The 25,145-nt window shown below is 44.9% G+C and overlaps 2 protein-coding genes across 5 annotated transcripts in view; one reads left to right on the forward strand and one right to left on the reverse strand.

The window, feature by feature from the left end:
• Positions 1-14,885, reverse strand: part of LOC137425368 (putative ATP-dependent RNA helicase an3) — a 76,836-nt gene extending 61,951 nt beyond the window's left edge. Inside the window, exons 1-4 of one of the 2 annotated variants that reach the window (XM_078776590.1) lie at positions 14,647-14,885; positions 13,134-13,194; positions 12,259-12,303; positions 8,042-8,197 (exon numbers count right to left, since the gene is read on the reverse strand). In XM_078776590.1, the coding sequence (XP_078632716.1) occupies positions 8,042-8,140 (99 nt within the window). In that variant the 5' untranslated portion in view covers positions 8,141-8,197; positions 12,259-12,303; positions 13,134-13,194; positions 14,647-14,885. The remainder of the gene's footprint in view (positions 1-8,041; positions 8,198-12,258; positions 12,304-13,133; positions 13,195-14,646) is intronic. The other variant, XM_068113737.2, reaches the window with a different exon arrangement.
• A 1,036-nt stretch (positions 14,886-15,921) lies between these two features.
• The window catches only part of LOC137425365 (ras-related GTP-binding protein A), a 47,131-nt gene continuing 37,907 nt past the window's right edge, over positions 15,922-25,145 (forward strand). Inside the window, exons 1-2 of one of the 3 annotated variants that reach the window (XM_068113729.2) lie at positions 15,922-16,130; positions 16,616-16,666. In XM_068113729.2, coding sequence (XP_067969830.1) covers positions 16,640-16,666 — 27 coding nt within the window. In that variant the 5' untranslated portion in view covers positions 15,922-16,130; positions 16,616-16,639. Of the gene's footprint in view, positions 16,131-16,421; positions 16,667-25,145 lie in introns of those variants that run through there. The other 2 variants (XM_068113728.2, XM_068113727.2) reach the window with 2 other exon arrangements.

The raw sequence follows: 25,145 nt of genomic DNA on the forward strand, positions 1-25,145 counted from the left end.
TGGCATCTGGACAAAAAGAGGAAATGGAGTGTCCATCGGAGACATCTGGGAACGAGGCTGAACAAACGGTGCTTGTCCGAAAGAGACTTGTGGAAAAACAACACAGAGATTCGGAGCTCCAGAGTTCGATGGGTAAAGCCATTACAGAGGAAGAGGCTATGAAGATACCTGTTGGTTACTTCATGAAAGGGGAAATACTCATGAGAAAATGGAGACCACCGGAGGTGCCAGCAAATGATGAGTGGAAAGTTCCTTACCAAATTGTGGTGCCACCGCCATACCGGAAGGAGATATTGAGTTTGGCACATGAGACACCTTTGACCGGGCACCTTGGAGTGAACAAGACATGTGACAGAATATTGGTACATTTTTTCTGGCCAGGATTGCGACGTGATGTGGCGGAGTTCTGTAAATCTTGCCATTCTTGCCAGCTTGTGGGAAAACCTAATCAGAAAGTCCCATCCGCACCTTTAAAACCAATTCCAGCTTTTGAAGAGCCATTCAGCCGAGTCATTATTGACTGTGTAGGCCCTTTACCTTAAACTAAGGCTGGACATCAGTATTTGCTGACCATCATGTGTGCTTCCACGAGGTTCCAAGAAGCAGTGGCTCTAAGAAAAATCACTGCGGAAGTTATTGCGAAGGCCTTGATTAAATTTTTCACTTTGGTTGGCCTACCTAAGGTCATCCAGTCTGATCAGGGTTCCAATTTCATGTCAACGCTTTTTCAGCAAGTGGTATACCTGTTGGGAGTGGAGCAAGTAAGATCAAGTACTTAAGATCCCGAGAGCCAAGGGGCCTTGGAAAGGTTTCACCAGACATTGAAGAATATGATCAGAACGTATTGTTTTGAATGTGACAAGGATTGGGATGAGGGAATACCCTTATTGTTGTTTGCTACGAGGGAATCTGTTCAGGAGTCATTGGGATTCAGTCCTTTTGAACTTGTGTTTGGACATGCAGTTCGAGGACCATTGAAATTGGTGAAAGAAGTGGCTACAAGAGGAGTCGCAGTCAACAGTGGTAGAGTATGTGTCAACGGTTAGGCACAGATTGGCAAAGGCTTGTGAAGTTGCGAGAGGAAACTTGAAAGTGACACAGGATAAAATGAAAGTGAGACATGACAAGAAATCTCAGATAAGAAATTTCAGTCCTGAGGACCGAGTGTTAGTGTTGCTTCCTGTTCCAGGTCAGCCACTACAGGCTAGGTATTTTGGTCCCTATGCAATCGAAAGGAGGGTTAATGAAACAGATTACGTGGTGACAACTCCCGACTGACGGAAAAAGCGGCAGCTGTGTCATGTCAACCGACTGAAGAAATATTATGAGAGGAAGCCTGTGGAAAAAATTGATCCTGCCTCACCTGTCGTGCCTGTAGTCGGGGTGCAAGAGAATCCAGAGGTTGAGGCGGGTGTGAAGTTTGATAACATTGATGACCAGGCTTGTCCCAGATTGACGAACACGGAAGTATTGAGTAATTTAGATGAGAAATAGGTCATTGACGAGGGAACAACAAGGACAACTATCCAGCCTAATTTTTGAGTTTGCACATTTGTTCACAGATGTACCTGGTCGTACTGACTTGGTATATCATGATATTGAGGTGGGGGAAGCCACTCCTGTGAAACAACACCCCTATCGGATGAACCCTGTGAATATGGATTATCTTCGGAAGGAGGTTCAGTATATCTATCTATAATTCCAGTAATCTCTGTGTGTATGTATGTATGTATGTATGTATGTATGTATGTATGTATGTCTGTGACCGCTGTTTCTCGACAACCACGGGTCCGATATACTTGAAACTTGCCAGGTATATTGCTGGGGACCCGAGGATGTGCCTTTTCAAGGTTTCATATTAATCGGACAAGTAGTTACCGAGCTATGTCCAAAAAACGATTCAACCAATCAGAGAGCAGCGAGCTATCACGTGTGCCGAACGTGGCGAACAGACTCTGCCTCGGACGGCACATTTGAGAGCGTATTCATTTATTTCACGTTGGCAAACTATGTTGCCGTTAAACTATGTTTTAAAACTAATTACGTGCACGCTATGGCGATTTCTTTACCAAACTCCGCAAGCCGTTCGCTTTGGACCAAACCATTTCATGTAAATAGAGGGGGGGGATTGTCACCGTACTCGCAAGCCGTTCGCTTTGGACCAAACCATTTCATGTAAATAGAGGGGGGGGATTGTCACCGTACTCGCAAGCCGTTCGCTTTGGACCAAACCATTTCATGTAAATAGAGGGGGGGGGGTATATAATTTTAGATATATATATAGTACGGGCATGCCCTAGTGTTGGAGAATGACATCATCGAACAAAGCAGCAGTGAATGGAGCTCACCATGTGTGTTGGTTCCAAAACCCAATGGCAGTTTTCGCTGTTGTACGGATTTGAAACGGGTTAATGCAGTGACCAAGACCGACTCATATCCCATCCCGAGGATTGATGACTGTATTGATAGAATAGGCCCAGCTAAATTTGTAACTAAATTTGACTTGCTGAAAGGGTATTGGCAGATTTCTCTTACTGATAGAGCCAAGGAAATCTCAGCTTTAGTCACACCAAATGGGTTGTATCAGTTCAAGGTTCTTCCCTTTGGATTGAAAAACGGGCCGGCTACATTTCAACGGCTGATTAATAAGCTTATTGCAGACCTTGAAGGGGTGGAGGCTTATCTGGATGATGTCCTCATCCACACCATGACTATGGAAGATCATGTTAAACATGGATCGACTTTGGCCTGGTGCCGGGACAGTGACTTTGGGAATGTTACATTTTGCTCACGTGGAGCACCGTGAGTTATCGAGTAAGAAACTGATGGTACCATCACAGGAATGATATATTTGTTGTGCAATTGATTACTATTGTACTTGTGCAAGTGGTTATTTTTGTGTGACATTAATACAATACTTGGTTTTGGTATTGATTGGTTGGTGTGGTGTCACCATTGGTCATTGGCACACATAATAACATCTTTCTGCCGTGACTCCTTTCGGGGCTCGGAGGTACACCGTGACCGGGGTTTGGGGAGGAGCACGTAACACTCAGCCTCTCTTTTAATGCCTCCCTCACTGTCACCTCTTTCAACCTCCACACCTTCATTCTTGGTTGGTACTTCACCCGCCGAGCTCTCCTCACACATTTCACCTTCATGTCGCAGACCACCAAGTGGTGCTGTGAAACAGCCTCCTCCCCCGGGATCACCTTTGTGTCCCGGAGGTACCCCCCTATCTTGCCTACGCACCATCAGGTAGTCAACGGTTGTCGTTGACCCACCTGACGTGTATGTAACAAGCTTATTATCCTCTTTCTGGAACTGAGTATTACAAATCAACAAACCAGCTCCATCAGCAAACTCCAAAATCCTTTCACCTTCTCCATTCCTCACACCATATCCGTAACCCCCATAAACTCCCTCAAAACCATCCATACTCCTTCGCACATGTCCATTTAGGTCTCCTCCTACCACAACAACTTCCTCATCTTTCACGTCTTCCATCAGCTTCTCTATTGCACACCAGGACTTGTCCTTCTCTTCATCGCTCCGACCGACCTGCAGAGCATATCCCGAGATGACGTTCACCAAGAGCTTTCCAATCATCATTTTCACCATCATCAACCTTTCACTCACTCTCGTCACACTCACCACACTGTCTGCAAACTCCTTAGAAAACAGGACACCAACACCATGCACGCCTTCCGGGCACCCTTGCCACACAAACTTGTATTTCTGTCCCTGCCAACCCTTCACCATTCTCACACCACTTCCTTTCCATCTCGTCTCCTGCACACAACATATGTCCACTCTTCTTCTGACCAATACTTCCACCACTTCTCCTGATCTCCCTGTCATTGTTCCTACATTCCATGTCCCAAAGCTCAGAAACCGATCTCCACATGGGGCATCAGACGTTTCGTCGTCATAAATGGAGTGATTTCCACCCTTGCTTCGATCGGGTCCCCCACCTTGATTTTTGACGAGAGGGGGTGAGGACCCCCAAGGGGTACTTCGGGCTGTACCCTGCCCATATGCAATTGTCATGGTTCTCTTTCTGAGGCAAAGTTTTACGGCCGGATGCCCTTCCTGACGCCAACCCTTTTTAGTCGCATCTTACGACATGCAGGGATATGGTGTACCTATTCTAAACTGGATGTATGTATGTATGTATATATATATGTGTATATATGTGTATATATATATATATATATATATATATATATATATATATATATAAAATTACCGGTCAAAAGTTTTAGAACACCTCAATTTTTCCAGTTTTTATTGAAATTTACGCAGTTTAATGTCCAGTGAATAACCTGAAATGGTACAAACGTAAGCAGAAAACTGCTCGAGGTAAAAATTTGAAGATTGGATTTTCATTTCTCCACAAGCCTGACCCTATTCCTATTGAAGAAAGTAGTTTGTGGTGAAAATTTGAGCTTGATTGGACAATATTTAGAGGTTGCCCAAAATGTTGACAAATTTTAATGAATAATAAGATACAGAATTTTTAGCATCATACATCAATTCATAGATAATTATCTATTTTCAATTACTCAAATTATTTATTATTGTTGGCTTGCACTTGTCTTCAATGGTATGACGAAGAGATTGTGCAAAAGCACTGGCCACAAACATAGCACGCCGATCTGAGAGATTTACTCTGTCCAGAGTTGCCACTATTGCTGGAGTGATCACCTTGATGGGAGCCTTTTTCGCCTGTTTGGCAGAAGATGGACTTTGGAGTTTGAATTCATTGTCCCCTGAATCGGAGCTTTCAATCTCAGACTCATCATCATCATCAACCACAGCCATGTTGATGGAACAGATTGCATTGCTGTTAGAGTCTCAGCAGCATGTTTCTTCTTTCTTTTATCTTCATTCTCAAGCCTGATATGCTTTCTGTTCTCCTTCACTGCCAGAGTGTTGTTCACAGATCCTATACGTGAACTTGAGGGATCCTCACGCTGCATGACAAGGAATGCTTTTTGGCTTCTTCATTCGTCATTTTCTCAAGCGCATCATTTGGTGAGATATTGAAGAGGGATTGAAGATCATCTTTGAACTCCTTCACTCTATAGTTTTCAAATGTCTTGGTTCTATTTTTCTTTACCAGTTTGTAGGCATCATACAACTTCAAAAGTTGGCGCTCACAGGAATCTACTCTCGGCACTGGAATTCGTGCTTTCTCCCAGTATGCACACACAGCTTGTACACTAAGTTTGGCACTTTCACGAACTGTATGGTGTTCTTGTATGTGATGGTACACCATTTTCTGTAATGTGTGTCCTTTGGTTGGTAGTCCCCCACATATCATTTCCTTTTCAGACTTGCCCAGCAACCAAACTGTGGAAGAGCTGCGAGTTTCTGCCATCTGAAAAAAACAGGATAAATTAAAAATGTTATTTTTTGAGCAACCTCTAAATAAGTTCCAATTGACCTCATATTTGGTTCATATGATCTTTATAAACATAGGAACAAGGACAGCCTTGTGGAGCATGGATTTTTAATAGTATTAAATATTACATATATCTGTGCTGTGGACCACCCTAATGTGTGTGTGTGTGTGTGTGTGTATATATATATATATATATATATATATATATATATATATATATATATATATATATATATATATATATATATATATATATATATATATATATATATATATATATATATATATATATATATATATATATATATATATTTTGTATAATCGGAGAAAAGAGCGTTCTTCGCCTTGAGGTGGACGATATGTTTGCCAAGTTTTAACTAAACAGATCGAAAAATGGAGGATATCGATTTTAAAGATAAATAAATCCTATAAAAAGGATAGAAAGATAGATAAATCCGATAAAAAGATAGATAAATAAATAAATCCAACATGGCCACCAGGTCACGTGACCTATGACGTCATACTTAGGATACGCATAAAGTCAAGTGGTGTACCATACATGGTCAAAGTTTCAAGTTCCTATGATGAACGGTTTGACCTGTCGCTCATTACAACAAATTTCATGGAATCAGATTCATAGTAATCTTGGCAATTTCAATCGGGTAGCAATGGTCCCCTAATAAAGTAAAAACAAGCTCATGGTCATCTTTCTGCCTGAAGCCATCAAGAAAATGGTAATAACTTCCAAAATACAAGAGTGCAAACCTTCCACTTGAGGTGCCTGTGTGTATGGTTCAATGTCAGTGTGAAGAAAATCAGATTTATATCATTGGAGCAAGTTCTGACATTCGAAACATCTCAGACAGGTCACTCATACAAAGTGGGGGGGGTTTGTTTTTGTTTTTTTTTGTATACTGAATCGAGGCTCGTGAAAGAGCTAACATTTATTTCACAAACAAATCAACCAGACAAACAAAATATACAAAAAGAGGGAGCGGAAGACAAGATGGGGAGAAATATATATCGTCATAAACAAAGGTTAAAACAAAGGTGATTGTCATAAACAAAGGTTAATGTTAATCTCATATCCTCTTTGTCTCTCTCTATAGCCTATTATCAAAATAGTCTCAAAGACTATTCTTATCTTTACAAGATAAAACTGGATACAGTGACAGATGAACATAAGCTTGCGCCAGAGCTGGTTCACAAATCCAAATGTGCCGAATTCCTACAAATCCATAATCATCTACTGCAGATATAATAGATCTACTCTCCACCATCAAAAATATTGTCATGTTCCTGGCGATTAAAATCTTTCCCAGGAACGAATAGCCGAGCAAGCTTCAACTCCGAGGCACTGTTCAAATTCTGACTTGATATACGCGGGGGAAGAAAGGGGAGTGGAGGGATGCCCCAAATTACCTGCACTCTTACCTGTGGTCTGCCGACAGTTCCCAAACCTGCAAAAAATAACTCACAAGAAAACTGATTTTAAAATGTACAAAAATAACAAAAGGATTTATTTAAAGAAAATACCGATAACAAGAAAAGCGCGACGGTGCAACTAAATTCCTATGGGATCCTCCACGCCAGACTTAAACACGGACAAAGGGGAATGTAAAAAGAACTGGAAAATAAGTGTAATTTAATTGCGAGTACTTAACTCGGATCGGTGTCTCGTCAGTAATGTCAGGCCCCGAGCGCGCAAGCCCGACGCCGCTTCTGCCTTGGTGGGAAGAAGGCCTCAATGCACCCTTGTTCACTAGGCCTCGATGAAGGCCTCCCATGCGAGGCCAATGAGCAGGCGTGCAGCCCGCCCCCCAGCCGTGCCCGTTCTCACAAAGTCGGCACGGAAACCGCGGCGCTTCGTTCTTGGCGCTCTGCCTCTTTACGACCACCAGCAAGGTCCTGGAACACGGCCGCTGTGATGAAGCCCAATGAAGAGAGAAATGTCAGCGCACAGCCGTCTCCCACCAAAGTCCGGAACCAAGCGAGCCAAAAAGTCTGTCGGCCTGTTCTTTTCTCGGCCAACCTCACGTCCTCGGTGCTTCTCCTCCAATCCCCGCAGGCCAACACCACAGGCTCAGTTCTCCACCACTCAACATGCAGTCCACGTTTGTGACGCAGTCCGCCTGTTCATCAACACCCTGACCAATCGTGTCTCCTAGAGGTCTGCCTTTCAGTCAGCCTGACCCTGTGGTGATGTAGCTGGTTGCCATGCCATCGGCAGTGCTTAGAACTTGCTTTCGGTTGGTTTTTATTGTTAGGGCGATTCCTGCTCTACGTTTCTAATGCGGTGCCATAAGAGAAAAAGAGATAAATCACCGAGGGTACAACGTCCAAGGGATAATTTATCCTTATTCCCCAAGCTAGTTAACATGCCCCGCCCCCTCGCGATGGGGACAAATATACAAGCTTATCCGACATCCGGGCTAAACAAATTCCCTACTTATTACATGGTGGTGGTTCTTCTTAACGACAATCGGAGCATGCTACCTATACAAATCTATCTGGTCTAAAGTAATCACTACCCCACAAACATAGCAATAAATAACATCCAGGAGGAATTAGTATTTCAAACTCTCAGGGCAGCAACATCCACATCACCAAAGAGCTGTCACCATCGATACAGACCTCGATCATCCGAGCCGTAACCACTGCGATAGCTCGATGCGCCGCCACGGCTTCTGTTGTCGGTGAAACCAAATCCTCGGTCACGACCACGACTGCCATAGGTGTCTTGCAAACCGTTCATGCGACTTCCACCATCGCTGGCCCCATCACTATCACCTGCAGTACAGAAAACGTACACGATAAGCTGAGAAACACCAGGTCAGCTGCAATGATGGAAATACAAAGCAACCTGTCCTGTTCAAACAATGTTATCCAGTGGTCTACTCATATTAATCAAATAAATCCACAAAAGAGGTACAATACAACAACAGACATTGTTAAAAAAATGTTTAATTTTTTTTAAAGATCCAGATCACCAAAGCTCTTAAGGATATTTGCAGCAAAACACATGGGCTTCAATAATCAAGTGGGACATTTATAACTTTATGAAAAACATTTTCAGTTTCTCTTTCCTTTACTCAATTTGCCATTCATTAACCTGCATAAAACACTTGATTAAAAATCTCAATAAATGCTTGCAACTATGTATGCATGTTACACTCATTTGACACATGACATAAAAATGACAAGTGATACAAGCGCAAATCAATCGGGTAGTCCCATTTGAACCTGAATCTGAACACGGCTAACGATTCCAGCAACCTAAGTCAAAATCTGAACTGAACACGGTCACGTGACGTGCCGATTCATACATAATTTCCAAATATATTTGTCCTTCATGTAAAAAGGACAAAATTGGGACGTCTCCCAATGTCCTTACACAAAATGTACAGGCTCTCTCACCACCCCTTTAGAAACCCCACAAAATTTGTTTACAACTCAACGTCAACAAGACAGTTCTTCAACATCGACATCACAAACGCACTGTCGATACGTGAGAGTGGAAGTTAAACTTGATATCAGGACAACAATGAGGAAGACATTCATTCCAATTTGCCATCCAATTCCAAAGCAAGAATCCTCTGGCCATCCTTCCCGTACCCACTGCCATCTGGATACTGTAAGTTTACCCAAAGAAGGTCAAGAGATTTCTGGATGACCTTGACATACAGGAGATGACAGCAATGTCTGTATGCTCAAATCATGCTCCACCAAATTTTACATCTCATCTGTCCTTTTCAGCAAGTTGTTCACTTTGAAAGTATTTCAGGCTAACATCTCCCTCAGAGTTTACCCATGAGAACGGTCTTCATGCTTCAAGTCACAAAGCCAACAGACCAATAAGACAGCCTCTTCTTACCCCAGAACATAACGCAGACGTCTTAGCACAGTGGCAGGAACATCACCACGAGAATCTTGGAGGAAGATCCATTGGTCTGAGAGCTGATTTCTCCTGCATGTGACCGATGGTGGAACTGGGGATTGGCAGCAACTTAGCACAGCCTAAAACATTGCAAGATCTATCCCGTTTGGTAGTGGATGCGTTATTATACGGGACAGCCCAGAGCAAGATTGTAAACACAACCTTTTCACCTAACAGGCGAAACATTTTGGACCATGTTGTTGCTGCACATTTTGATAACCACCCACTTCTCATAAGACCTGCATTCATGGATGACAATGCCAGACCCAACCATTCTCGTGTAGTTAGTGCTGATTTCTTGCAAAACGATGCCATCAAAACATGACCCTAGCCAGTGAGGAGTCCAGACTTAAATCCAACAGAGTCCATTTGGGACATTCTTGGGTATCAATTTAAGAAAATGGACCCTTCTGTGCAGAATTTGGCACAGTTGGAATCCACTTTGCACCAACAGCAACAATTCACTTTGGATCACCTTTCATGCCTTTGCTGTGGACACCACCCACAACTTTTACACGACAGACTGAATGAATGAATGCTCCACACACACAATAAAACATTTAATGGAAGACTGCACAGTCCTGGATTCACGGAGGTAAGACCACAACATATTGGATGCGAAGGATCTCTGGGTCACTCCTGTGAGATTGATCGGCTATCTCGGTGATGCTGGTCTGTCGAACCAGAACTGACTGGGACAACACAACTCCCTTTGGATTATCTCTCGTGGCCTTTTCAGGGTATGAGGAGGGTAACAGTAGCCATTTGTTCTTATGGTGCTTACACATGTTATTGACCTTTTGAGATATTATTATTAACAAAATTATTATTGACCGATCTTCATTCCAACAACCCCGGATGGGTTTCCAGCAGTCCCAGTTTAACGTCATCGTGTGCTATGGTTAAAACTGTGCCATTATGGCCATCCTCAATTTGCAATGGAGGAATCAACAAAACCTCTGAATATGTCTCAAGGCATTTGTCAAACATGCATCATTTCCCAATATATCGTTTTATTTTAAAGAAATGTTGCAGTGTCAATAAATTTTACAAGCTTCCAGAGTAATTAAATATTACACAGTATATGCATATCCACTGGATAGAATAAATGGACAATACCAAAAGGATAAACAGATAAAGGTAGGTAAGGTTAGAGTCCCTGTATATAGAGAGTTGTGTCAACTCAAATTTGGACGCCATTTTGTGTCTAAGTGTGTCAGATTAGATATACATGTACATTCGCGATATGGGGTGATATATTCTAAACCTGCTAAAAAAAAATTTTACTACACATATTTAGTCTTATTATTACATACAGGTGATATTTGTTTTGTCAAAAACTCAGCTATTGCCATGAAAAAGAGCTGTGTGGTGATATTAAAAGTGGTATGGCAATGCATATTACAAGCCAACACTGCATATAAGAGCTAACATTATAAGTAACTAACTATAAGACTATAACTATAACTATACTATAACTATAACTATAAGAGCTAACATTATAAGAATTTTTATTCGAACACAACACAGTTTAATTTTAATGAGCTGTCATGTACTAGTACTTCCACAACAGAAAATCACATGGACAATCTTCCGGAAGATGGCCAGACAAATCGCTAGCTCTATCGACCACATGTATATTGATATCAAACAGGGATAACAGCTTTTGAAAGTTGAGCCAGTTTTAAATGTGGGTACACAAATACACCTGTTTTACTGCATTAATCACCTAGAAATATTGTATGTTTTGGAAACGATAGCTGTCACCAGGTTAAATATATAGGGATTGTCCAATGTGCAAAATCTTCCATCACTACAATTTGGCCATAAATCCCGGGGTGGGAAATATTTGAGCAAATATGCCACAAGACGCATGAGCACTGGACAAAGCAAACAATAACTCGTCAAATTTTGGACGTATGGATGGCTGCACAACCCGCAAAAAAATTGAGCAGGTCCCCCCCTAAAATTGCTTTTATGATTGCCGATTAGGCTAAAGATTTTAAACCAAAAAAATAACTTGCCTCGGAATAAGTTTTGAATGGACGGACAGACAACTGAAAACAAAACGGACCTTGGGTTTCCCACCCCTATAAAATCAAAATTAATTTCCTCTGACAAAATGCAGTACAACCAAAAAAAACCGAGCAGATAGAATTGCTTTTGAACATCGATCATCAAGCGGCTTGGGCCTACCTGGCAGAGTCTCGAGGAGTCGATCGCTTTCCAGCTCTTTCGTCTGACTTTCACTTCCCAAATTTGTCTTCTGACTTTATCACTTGGAAATCTATACATCTTATATTTCCCAGATTGGTTTGAACAACCAAAAGCAGAACAACCAGTCATTTTGTTTGGCAATAAACAACATTCCCGTACCAAGCTGACGTTCACGCACGGTGAAGTTAGACACAAAATGGCGCCACGAAATCATGTGACCAGAAATCTCGGGTCAGCGCATGGCGCAACTCTCTTTATACAGGGACTCTAGGTAAGGTTAACCAACAGTATGCACATCTGCATGGTTCAATTACAAATTCTATAATCACAGACGAATAGGGGTACCTGGCATTGCCCGATGTCGTTCTAATCCTGTTGGCATTTTGAAGAAATGAAATTTTAGTTTTTTCTATTTTTTTTGTGGGTGCCAAAAAGCATTTCCCCACACATACTAAGGAATGGGGTTGGGGATCATTTAATATTACCTTTCACATAGCTACAAAGGCTAAGGTACTATAAATGGATAAAATAAAATAAAAATCCCCCAAAAAAAAAAACCCAACTTTTTTTTCTATTTTTGTTTTGGCCTAAAACACTCGCTGGTGAACCTCAAAGTGTGACTAAGATCCGCTGGGCCATCTCTGAGAAAAATGGCGTCACAGACAGACAGACAAACATGTCAGTATAGATTACGCACCGTTCCTTCGCGGACGGTTTCTCAGATGTGGAGGGACGTAACGACCTAAACATCGGGAGGAGAAAGCAACACAATTAACAATAAACAGATAAATAAAACGTTCGTCATTATAGCACAAGTTGAAAAATTGTCGACTTGATTTATGGTCAGCGATGAAAGTAGGAATCCTCCAATTGCGGGACAGAGCAATCCTCATGAAAACCATATGCAAACCCTATTAAAAAACATTCCATCTTCAAACCTTAGCCTGGTGTTGGCTTAGCGGTTAGGGTGCCGGCTTGGGATCCTGGGTTCGAATCCCGGTCGATTGCTGAATTAACGCCAGGGGGGTTGACTCAGCCTGTCATCCTTCCGAGGTCGGCAAATTGAGTACCAGCTTGCTGGGATGAATGATCCCGGTGTGTACCCCGGCTTAGAATAGGTACACCGTATCCCTGCGCATCGTAAGAGGCGACTAAGGGTTGGCGTCAGGAAGGGCATCCGGCCATAAAAACATTGCCTCAAACAGGGAACCATGATCGTCATGGGGCCCGCAAGGCTAACCCCCGCTCTAGCGGGGAAAATGGCCTTAAAAACGATCATTCATTCATTCAAACCTTCACAAATAAGTAATCACAAAGACTTCACACTACAAAGCAATATGATTAAAGGGGAATGTCACGTTATGCTTCAGGTTTAACCTGTACCTGGAGATCTTTAAATACCTCCAAGGCATACCCCCCATCCCTCCTTCTCCCAAACCAAACAGAACATACAGAATTGCATATGTTCAACACCCAAATTGGCAAAACACACCAACACCCAAGAGAAATGGTTTAGGAGTTCTCAAATGAAGATATAGGCCAATAGCAATGAATAATCTCTTCACAACTTACTGCTCTGACCCCCTGTGTCGTCCTGTTGCTGTGATGAACTATCCAGATCTAGACCAGCAAGCTGAAGAAGAAGAGACGGGTTAATCATGCATCATGATTCATCATCATCAAAGATCAAAACCCTGAAGATGCCATCCAATAAACACAATGACGAGCAGAGTGAATGAGGTTTCCGATTCAACAAAATACGTCTGTGCCCTGCAGCCAAAGGGATCATCTCCACCATTGGATGCAAGTCAAATGAAAGTGACATGCACAGGGCTCAAACACGGCAAAAAACAAGAAAACGGCACAACAGTCTCGACGGGCAGGGTTGGGGCTGAGGGACAACGACAGGGCCTCAGCACAGGCACGACAGGGTGCCGGGGGCACCACACCGTCTCGGTTGGGTGCACGACAAGGTCTCCGCTTGGCGTGGGGGAGGAGGGGTTGCGCATGATACGTCTCCTCTGGGAGGGGGGGGGGGGGCATGACACGACACAGTCTTCATGGGGGTAAGGGGGGGCACGACAAGTCTTAATGGGGGAGGAAGGACATAGTCTTCATTGGGGGGTGTGTGGGGGAGGTATCACCGTTTTCATGGGGGGTGAGGGGTGGGGGACTTGTTCTTCTCACCGAACCAACTCATCCAAGTTTTGTCACAACTCGTCAACAACCTTTTAAAATATGCTATATACCGTGGGGGCGGAGAGGTTGCGCATGATACGTCTCCTCTGGGAGAGGGGGGGGGGGGGGGGAGTATGACACGGTCTCCTCTGGGAGGGGGTGGGGAGGGAGGTGCACGACACAGTCTTCATGGGGGTAGGGGGGCACCAAAAGTCTTAATGGGGGAGGAAGGACACATTGGGGGGCGGGGGGGCAGGGGAGATGCATGACAGTCTTCATGGGGGGGGGGAGGTACGACAGTCTTCATTGGGGGTTGAGGGGGGGGGGGGGAGTTGTTCTTCTCACCTAACCAACTCATCCACCAAGTTTTGTCACAACCCGTCAACAACCTTTTAAAATATCATGCTATATACCGTTTTTGGCACCATTCCTCAACAGTGAAGAATGACTTTCAATTTTCTTAAACCTTTTTCTCGGATCTTCACTAAAATCGAATCGATTCGTCCTTGTCACACAAGAACCTGTCCACAAAGTTTCGGCTGAACCCGTCCACAACTTTTTGAGATATTGTGCTATATATAGGTTTAGCCCCATCACTCAATGGTGAAGAACCACTTAAATTCTAATATCCGAATCCAGATCTTCGCCAAAATCTAATCATTTCGTCCCTGTCACACACCCAACCTGTCCACTCGATTTCGTCCGAATCCGTCCACGTCTTTTTGGGATATCCTGTTCACAGACAGACAGAGGTGATAACATAAGCTCCGTCCACAAGCGATTCCCAAAGCGTTAATGGCGTGCAGTGCGCCCGATCGAGTTCGCGGATCCGGCGACGTTCGGAATAGGGTAGGGCATCCGTCCGGTTGGGAAGAAAACGTGGCGCCGCCGGTAACAAAGGCCTCACCTGCTGATCTAGGCTCCGGCCGGCCGCATCATAACTCATCACTAAAGCCGCGGAATTTGATGAGAACGTGCTCTGTCCGAATACAAACCAGTAGGGAAAGAAATTAAAATTCGCCGTAAACAAAGAATTTCCTGTAAATGAGTAATCGCCGGCGCTATGGCGCCTCTGAAGAGAATCGGGAGGAGAAAATCTGCGAAGCGAACGCCCCCAAACCTCACGAGCCGTTTCCGTTTGCCCGCGGATAGTATCGCGAGATTACAGCTTTGGTAATTCGGAATTTATTTAAATGATTCCTTCAAATTATTATCGTATCGAACGTTTTCGAAAAAATTTTGTTAATATATCTACGATGCGTCGTCGAAAACCACATGAAAGAAACGACTTCGTAAACAGAATGATCCTAAATTTACAGCAGTCACCAAGCTCGCTTGTTTTTGAAAGGGACATTCGCTTTTTATTTTTGAAACAATTTTTTATTTATTCTTCTCTGGTTTGATTCGCTTTTGTGGTCTTATATGTGGTTGCTTTCCTGGCGGTGTAGACGGCGGTATGGCAACAGTCTTATATACAAGGCAGTCTGTCGGTCATTTCGAAAAGTCTGCCCATCACAATCGTTCCGCATTTCAACAAAGCATCAGTCTTCAGTCCGGACCATCACACCACGCGATTCAAAAAAAACTCAGATATCCTTCCTCTACCGGAAGTTAATGGATTTAAAGAAACGCTAAATGTATGTCTTTTGCTTCTATTTGAGAACTAGAAGTTCGTCTTCATCTATTTGAGGTTGTGTGGATTTTTAAAGGCAGTTGGAGAACAAATGTGATTGTGAATTATTCTTCATGACTGTGTAAAGACTTCGTTCGTCATTGTTGAGGAAACTACCGAGAGATTCCCGTTGTTAAAGTCGCGCTCCATTCCGATCACAGATACGAGTCTCGATATAAACTGGCCTTGAAACATCAATCTTGTTTTATTGTCCTTACAGTCATGTCTTCTTTTATTTATTTATTTCACTTTCATCCATTGTGGTTTCAGGGTCCCAAGCAGGAAGCAATGAAACTTTAAAGCGTTTATTGTAGTTTTTTTTTTTTTACTTTTCGAAAGAAATGTGGGGTCAGCAAAGGGATTGAGCTTGTGGTAGCCATTAGGTGGTAACAGAGTACGTTTGAGATATCGCTGGCACTGTTTTTATTCCCAAACTTTGCCTGTTGGTAAGAACGGAACCAAAGTCTGACGTCACGATTGTCATGAGACCCAGGGTGGATGCGCACGCACACAGCCTGTCGGGCGGTGTATAATCGACGTGTTTTTTGCCATTACATTGTGTAAATCCTTCTAGTGGGGGATATAACCGAGAAAAGTGAAGCTGATCATAGATGGAGCTAGAAAAGGAAAATAGGACGAGTAAGGAAGATTAGGGTGTTTCAGGAGAGTGGAGGATTGTGTTTTTAACAAGCAACCTCGGTCTAGGGCCAAAGGTTGAGGTAAATTATTGTCTTTTTCCCGAGCTTAGTACGAAATATGTCGATTGATATGATACGTTTTAAACTAAGAGGCCCTTTATTTTCTCTTCTATCGTGTTAATATTCCGCTATGAGATGATAAAACGGGCGCTCTCTTTGATGCGATTGTTTCAAGAGAAACTTCAGCGATGTATAACCTTAACGCGCTGTTTACTCCGCTGATGTTTTGTTGAACATCACTCCTGTATTTATGCATTTAATAACATAAATATTTCGTCATAGGTTTTCAAAACAAATTATAATTAACTCAAAAGTCTTGCAATATTATTGAACTAATGAACAAAACCACAACATAAGGCATAAGCTCGTGTATTGTGTCACTGTCAGACCTCGGGAGTCGGGAGTGGGAGATATACAGCTTTGGTGTATGTAATGTATAAGAAGAGAACGTACCTGCGGAATGATCAGTTGATCTGATCTGATTTGCTTTTCCTTGTACCGTTTAGATATCCTTGTTTTGGGAAACGAAGATGTCGAGCAAGGCAATGAAGAAAAAGGTTAGTTGTGAGACTTTGCGCCAATTAATGGAAATGCTTGTGTCGGTTTTAATGGTTACACGATTGGGTTGTCATAAATCGGTGCATTCTAAAGGGGAATACAATGCCAAGTGGGTATTGCTCGTATCGGAGTACATTCGGAATATCGCTGGCACTGTTTTTATTCCCAAACCTTGCCATTTGCTAAGGGCAGAACCAAACTCTGACCAGTCTGACGTCACGTCAGTCACGAGATGGGGATGGATGAGCAGCCTGTCGGGCGGTGTATAATCGACGTGCTTTTTCCATCGCAATATTTAATTTTGTGTTCTTTGATGGTGTACGATGGAAGTAGATGTTTGCTTGTAATCATCTTCTTTTCTTTTATTATTATTATTAGGCCAAGTAAAATAAATAATTCATTTCTCGTCTGCACTTTTCCAAAAAAAAGGAAGGGGTGCTTTCCTATTTAATATTTTTCCAAGATTTCTACCACATGGTGGAGTCTACCAGACCAAAGACTAGCACTACCACCAATACACATCCCATATACCATTAAAAATGATGTTTGTCATATACCCAATAGAAAGGTGGGCGGTCCGCTTCGAAAGTCCGCTTATCCGCTTATCCGCTGCAGCGGACTAACGTTTTCGAAGCGGATAAGCGAATCGGAACAACCCCCGGAAACCGAAGCGGATAAGCGTAAGCGGACTACCGAAAAATTAAAGCGCATCGCGATTCGCCAAATCAGCTGTTAGCCTGAGCCGTTACTCTAGAATTGTGAATATTTATTTAAGTGAATAATAAGTGAAAACTGAATATTTTATTGGACGCTAGAGTGGCAATAACGTCAAGATGGAGAGATTTCTGACTCTCCAGCCCAGCGGCAGTGCCAGGGACAGGCACACGAACGACGCAAACCAGCAGTCCCAGCACCCCAGCCCGGCTCGAGCAGTACGGACTACCTGTTCGCCATGGAGGAGGGGCAGCAGGAGGAGAACCTCGAGGAGAAGATCAGGGAAGAGGTCAACAACTGGTCGAGGAAGCCGCTGAGGGGGAACCCGGGGCTCTCGCCCAATCTCTTCCCGCTCGAGTTCCGTGATGCTTGGGTAACTCTATTTCTCAGGCATAACACGCCGCTCCCGAGCTCTGCCTCGGTCGAGCGCGTGTTCAGCTACGGGTCGGACATCCTCAGGCCTAAGAGGTCGGCCCTGGCTGCACCGAACTTCGAGGCCCTCGTCTTCATGAAGGGCAACCTCCAAATCCTCAAGAAGGCCCACGAGGTGGAGGAGGAAGACGAGGGCTAGTCAACAGACTGCTAGTCTGTTGACTAGTAGACTCTCTTGTCAAAGAAAGGACGGGCAAATTGATTTTTCTTTAATGTAACTTGCATATATTAAAATTATATTTAAATTAACTGTAGAGTAGAGTAGAGTCGAGTGGAAAACTTTATTTCAATACATTTTGAATAAATTTTATTTAAATAAAAATGTATATTTTTGATCTTAAAAGCTTTGTTTGTCTTTGTAGTAGTTAGAAATGGCTATTTAGGCTTAAAAAGCATTAAATTCCCTTTAGAAACGTCAAAAATCGCTTTAAAAACGTCGAAGCGCTTTTAAAAAATCGAATCGAAGCGGATAAGCGGTAAGCGGACTAAGATTTTCGGCCGCTGAAGCGGATAAGCGAATCGGACTACACGGGCTGGCGGAGCGGATAAGCGGTAAGCGGACTTAACATTTTCCGAATCGCGCCCACCTTTACCCAATACGTCAACTGCAGCAGTGGCACTGGCTGCTGTACTGTGCTTGTTTGTACTGAAACTTTATTTTATTATATATATTAGTAACGGCACCCGCCCTACGGGCGGGGCTTCAGTTGGGAAGCCCAAATGAAAAGGCAAAATATCGGAAATTGAAGGCTTTTTTTTAAATTTTAAACGATTCATAAAAAACATCCGTTGAATCATATCACACGCAAATCATCAAAATCTAAACAGTACATGATCTACATGGCACCCATTTTGAAAAAAGATTGAATTCTGCAAAACGGAAGCGGCCGCTACACGTCTTTCTCAGTCGCACGTTTATGTGTGAAGAGTGCGCGCCGAATCTAACACGGGAGCGGCCGCTACACCTGTTTCTCAGTCGCTTTGCACACGCTGCCGTGTTACTTCGGAGCCGCACGTTTATATAGGAAGAGTTTGTCAGGAGTCGATCTACTCTCTCCTGGAACGTAGAATTTCAACAAAAGCCACATCACTGTTCATATCGGTAAATATTATTCCATCGTGTTTGGAAAAATTGGAAAAACAATATAGCCTATTTTACTCCAGGGGGTCCTAGGATTACCCACCCGAAATATCGTTGCGATCGGTTCAGCCGTTTTTGCGGTACCTTCGAACAGACAGACAGACGGACGGACATTTGGTGAATTATAGTAAGATATATTTGCTTCAGTTCAGTTTATACTGAACCAGGACTCGTGTGTGTGTGTGTGTGTGTGTGTGTGTGTGTGTGTGTGTGTGTGTGTGTGTGTGTGTGTGTGTGTGTGTGTGTGTGTGACAGAATTGTGAGGACCAGCAATGAAAAAACGAGATACGTGTGTATATATATATTGTTGCGGTTTTTAGAACCTTCACTTTGTAAATTTAGTATTAAAATTTCCTATGTACATTTCCCCTTTAATTGGCTGTTAATTGAAATGAGTGCACCGTAGCTAGTCCATATACAAGCACGTAGGCAACCATCGAACCTTTCTATAGTTATTTCTTTATTCTATGTCAGTATAAGGCTCTGTCTCCCACTAGTTGACTCTGCATTGCACCGAATTGAAATAAGATAGATTCCCTTTCATTGCCAAAAACCTCCATTGCCAACCGCATTACCAACTGCATTTGCCGCCATTACGCACGCGGCCAGCTCGGAGAAGAAAGGCGTGTCTCCACCTCATCATAGGAAGGAGGAGTGAGCCAGCCCCGATCAACCAACCAAGCACGAGGGGTTTGGCTTGAGAGGGCGGAGAGAGAACGATCAGGCAGTTTCGCGAACGTTCCAGGGTGTGGTGCTATAAAACCCGTCACGTGGCGCCCCCCACGTGGTTGAGTTCAGTGGAGGAGTGAGCACTGAGAGAGTTGAGTGAACAAACCGCAGCTTTGAGTCCACCGCGGCTGAACCAACCGCAGCTTTGAGACCACCGTAGTCCAGCCCCCCCTGTGACATGCAGCTTCGACCCGCTGCTATGCGGGAACCAGATTGCTGTGGGATCGGTGGCCGTCGAGGTCGAGCCCGACGTCCCGGGTGGGAGCAAAACTCCAGCTGAACCTTCCTCCCCTTCCAGCCATTCGTTCCTGTCATTCCTATCATCATTCCCCGTGTAAGTCTGACTGTCGTCCGTCTTTTATGTTGTCTGGGGTATAAGTTAAGCCTGTTTAGATAAGTTAGTATTGCACTGTGTCTTCTGATCCTTCCATCCTTCTGTCTTTATTTTCGTATCTTTCCTTCTCCTTGGTTCCTTTGATTGTGTAAATATTAGTAATAAATTATACTTGTTCTTCCTACCTTACCTTCTGGTTTCCTCACATCCGTTCGTCCTTGTCTTTTCCCAATTGAATACCTGTGGCACGATTTGGCCAACGTTTAAGAATCGGGTCTAGTTACTTGCTAATGGTTCGTGCCGCGGCTGCTAATCCGCTCGGCAATTAACATCTTGTCCGCGGTCTCGAACGGGGTTGCTCACCTGCCTCTCCGGAGGGAGCTGGGCAACTTCAGGACTCACGTCGGTCAGTCATAGACAAGGGGATTAATTCCCCCTTGGTAAGGGGAAAAGGGCCGACGTTGAAATCCGCAACAATTGGTGTCAGGAGTGGGATTCGGACCCGAAGTGCGCTTAACGCACTCAAAATTACGAGTGGCCCAAGATTTTATTTTATTTAACATCCAAATTTAATATCGTGCCATGGATGATCAAGGCGATCGGATGCCTGTGGGTGAGTTAGAAGGGGGTGTAGAATCGACCCAGGACCCCAGGGAAATGTATATGGGGGAGAGAGAAGAGGAGAGCAATGAGGATGTGGTTGCAGAGGTTTCAGGCGCACAAAATGGCGCCCTCGCGCACGAGGTTGCAGCGGCACAAAATTTTGCCGCGCCCGTGACCGTAGTAGCGCCGCCGGTAAATTTGAACCTCTTCATGGTGCAAATGGAGGCCCTCATGCTAAAGATGGGTGAGCGATTAGAAAGTAAAATAGACACCCAGAGGGACGAAGCAAGGGGTACTAGTGCCCAAATTGGGAAGTTAGACAGCAAATTGGAGGGTTTAGACAATAAATTTGAGGGTTTAGACAAATTTGGGGGATTAGAAAACCAAATCGGGGAATTGAGAAATGATATGGGAAGCCAAATCGGGGGGCTCGAAGGTAAATTGGGGGGCCAACTAGAGGACATGGGTAATCAAATTTGGGAAATGAAGGAGGGGTTAACGGGGTTGGAAAATAGAATGGCTGCCCAGGAGAACCAGATGGAGGGGGTGAAGAATGGGTTAGGGGGGTTAGAAAACACTATGGAAGGCAAATTGAGGGAAATAGGGGAGCAATCCGCCCGGGAAATTAAACAGATGGGAGATCAGATAGAGAAGGTGAAAATCGGGTTAGAAACCAAATTGGATGCCCAGAGGAATGATTTGGAACAGATGAGGGCAGCATCTACCAAAGAGATGGGAGAAATGGGGGAGGAGATCAGACGAGGTATGGGCGAGGAGGTCGCGGGGATACGCGAGGAGGTAAAGCGAGGTGAGGAGCGTATGGAGAAAGAGGTGAGAAATAGTACGGCTAGGTTACAGGGGGGCACAGAGGATCTGACGAGGGGAGTAGAACAGCTGACGGTGGGACAGAAGGAATTAGTGGAGCAAGTGGAAAAGAACACTGCGATAATCGGGGGGTTAAAGGCGATGCAGAAATAAATAAAAAAGGAACTGGTAGCGACGATGAGGGAATGTCAGATGGTACATGAGGGGTTGACAAAGAGGTTGGACGAGGTGACAGAGGCAATGGAGACGAAAGAACGGGAGGCGAGGACGCACATAGAAACGATCAAGGTGGCCTTAGAGGAAGAAATTGAGGGGGTGCACCGGGAAATGAAAGAGGTGAAGCAAAAATTAGAGGATGTGGAAGAGGGGGTGAGTGAAATTAGGAAGAGACAGAGGGAAACTAAGAGAGAGATAAAGGAGGAGGTGATGGAATTGGTGCAAGGTCTGTGCTCAAATCGTGATGTGCTTACTAACCAAATAAAGAGTTTGCAGGTGGCGGAGGAGGAGCGGAGACGAGGTGCCGAGGTGAGTGGCGATATACTCGGAAATGTATATGGTGTGAGGGGAGATTCAGTCGGCTTGGGTGTTGGTTTAGACCCGGGTGTTTGTGAGAGGCCGCTGGTAAGGTGTGCGACAGGTACAGAGTGTGAAGGAGGAGGTGTGCGAGGATGTCTGACTATGGGGTGTGTGAGGAAAAAGTGTCATGGGTAAAAGACAGCTCACTCACTCCACGAGGAGTGAGTGTGCTGTCGAGAGTGAGTTGGTCGTGGCGCAGGTGTGGGGGGGGCACATGGAAGCGTGTGATGGGGAGTGTTACAGGGGATGTAACGGAAGAGTGCACACCTGTGGTGAGTGTTATGGAGGGCGTAACGGGAGAGTGTGCACAAGAGGATGCACAAGGAAGGTGTGTAACAGAGGAGTGCATGATTACAGAGTGCGCTGTCGAGAGTAAGGGTGAATGCGCGACCGAGTGTGGTGGTGAGAGTAGTGAGAGTGACACGGAGCACGAGTTGGTTGTAGCAGGTGAGAGAGAATGTACACCTGGATTGAAAGGATGCACACCTGGAATGGTGGAGCGCGTGTGGGAATGCACACTTGAGTTGGTAGTGAAGCACGTGATTGGGTGTGCAGATGAGTGCACACCCGTGGTTGTCACAGAGGATGTGACCGAGGAGTGGGCGCGAAGAGGTGTGTTGATGAGGTGTGCGAACGACGAGTGTGTGCCAAGGTGTGTGGTGGTCAGGTGTGTGACGAAGTCTGTGAGCGTAATGAGTGTACCTGGGAGGTGTGTAAGAGAAGGTGCAATGACGGAGTGTATGGAGACACCTGGATGTGTGAATAAGGGACGGAACGCGTGGTGTGAGCATGCAAGTGAAGCATCGACGTTAAACGGAGCAGCGATTAGGTCGACTTATAGCCGAAGCGAGCCCTCGGTTCGTGCCGGGCTTTTTGTGCAGCGGGAACCAGCGGGGATCGTAACCACGGCGGTTTCGAACGAACCGCCGTGCGGGATCCACGCCGGGCCTCGCTCTAAACGGTCGCGTCCGTGCTCCGCTAAACGGAGCGGGCGGCCCGGTAGGAAGGGTCGGCACGGCGACCCCTTGTGGTTGAGGCGTTCCAGCAGGGCGAGATTGGGCCATCGGACGGTTCCGTGCCGAGATGGTGCGTGGAATCTCGGCCCGAGTAAGCCCCCTTCCCTGCACCGAGTGCCGGACGGATCCAACCGCCGGCAACAAACCACCCGCATTCATTGCTCAGCTTCGCGAAGCCGGGCTTTGAAAATGTAAAGACGCACCGAGGCTCAAGTTAAAGGACATTTGGTAGGGATAGGGAATTTGTGATTGGCAAAATTTGATTGGCAGATTGATGATTGGTAAAATGATTGGCAGTAATTGGCAAATTTTGATTGGTTGGAATTTGATGGCAAAATTGGGAGTGAAAGATGCCCGATGTAATAGGATGGCAACTCTGCCATCCCTCATCATGGTGGGGCACATGAGCTATAGGTTTATGGGGTTTGGCAGTGAAAACTAGCCAGGGAGGGTTAGGATAATGTATAGGGACCTAGAGATGACCATAGGTAACGGTAGAGGTAAGTAGCAACATTATACAGGTAGTGGGGACGTAGGTAGATTAGTTTGGATTATAATAACGAGGGAACGCAATAGTATAACGGGCGACTGGGAAGCGCAAGTTTCAGAGGGGAGTAGTTAGATCAGATGATGCCGTGTGTTTGAGAATCGAAAGTGTATGGAGCAGTGTATGAGTGAGTGAGGTGATTGTGGATTGTATTGAGCATGGAAGTGTATGGAGCAGTGTATGAGGAACAATTGTGGTTGTGCATTGTATGGAATGATTGAAGAAGCCTGGGAGGAAGGAGGGTGCAGGAGGCACCAGGTGTGATTGCACAGGTGCGCAAGTGAACAGGTGTATGGAGCAGTGTATGACTGAGTAATGGTGATTGTGTGTTGTGTTGAGCAAATGGTCCTGGAGGAAGGAGGGTGCAGGAAGCACCAGGTGTGATGGCACAGGTGTGCAAATACAGGTGTATGGAGAATGGTTGTGTGGAATACATGGAGTATGGAATATATGGAGTATGGAATGGATGGTGTGGAGTGAGTATGGTGGAAACTGTGGAGTGGAGTGGATGGTGCGAAGGTGTGAATGGGGGAAAAGTGGACCCCTATCACGAATACCCGGGGAGGGTAGTTTAAGAGTTAGGTCGAGGGAGTAGGTAAATTGTGGTTGGATATTGGCATCTGTGGTGCGTGGTGGAAGAATGGTGTTTGGATGGGTGCATTAGTGTCGTGGAAATGGCTGGGCGGGTGGCCTGTTAGTGTGTGTAGTTAAATGGGCACTCCGCCACTGTTAGGATGTCGGCCAGGTGAGGCCGCAGGTGGGCTCTGGGAGCCGGTAGAGTTGTGGATGGGGCCCGAGGATCCAGAGGACGGACCCGGGTAGCCCAGTGCCAGAGAGGGCACCGAGTGGGGAGAGCGCCAGATGGCCTGCCCCAGGTAGATAGGTTAGGGTAAGGAGCAGGTAAGCTCGGAGGCAACTGCAGTGGTGGAGGTGTGCAGGTGGGTAGACCTGCTGGGAGAGCCACACGACCCAGTCCTGAAATTGTGCAAAGGCACAGGGAGTTGAATCGGGGGAGTGAGACCCCAAATTGATGAAGCACCACAGTTTGGTCAATGGAAATTGTTTGGTAGAACCCATAGAGTAAGACGGCCAATGGTTTGGCAGGGAAAGACCCCGGGTAGTGTAAAGTGTGTAAAAGTCATTTAGGAAGTCGTTAGGATTGAAATCTCCTCGCACCATCTACATCCACTCACCTGAGGTGACAGAACGCCACACCATGCCATGTTTTTATTATTTTTGTGCAAATGTTTGGATTGTGAGACGCATCATGACGTGGGACGTAGGTGTGACATTGTACTGATGTTCCATCTCTCCCTCCTTATGAGGATTGATGATGAATTGGTGATGGCAAATTTTGGATTAGAGGGATTGTGGTGACGAATTTGGTATTAGGGGAAATATGGGGAAGACGAGACAGTCGTGACGAATTGGTAAGGGTGTAGATTTTTGTACATACGGGGGTAAGAGGCAAGGGTAGAACAGGTAACAGGGGGGGTGACGTACGGTAGGGACGAGCTTTTCTCCGCTCAGTCTCCTGACGCACCTCACCTTGCATTGCCTT

Source organism: Myxine glutinosa, chromosome 4, assembly GCF_964187855.1.
Source record: "Myxine glutinosa chromosome 4, kmMyxGlut1.1, whole genome shotgun sequence".
Taxonomy (NCBI): domain Eukaryota; kingdom Metazoa; phylum Chordata; class Myxini; order Myxiniformes; family Myxinidae; genus Myxine; species Myxine glutinosa.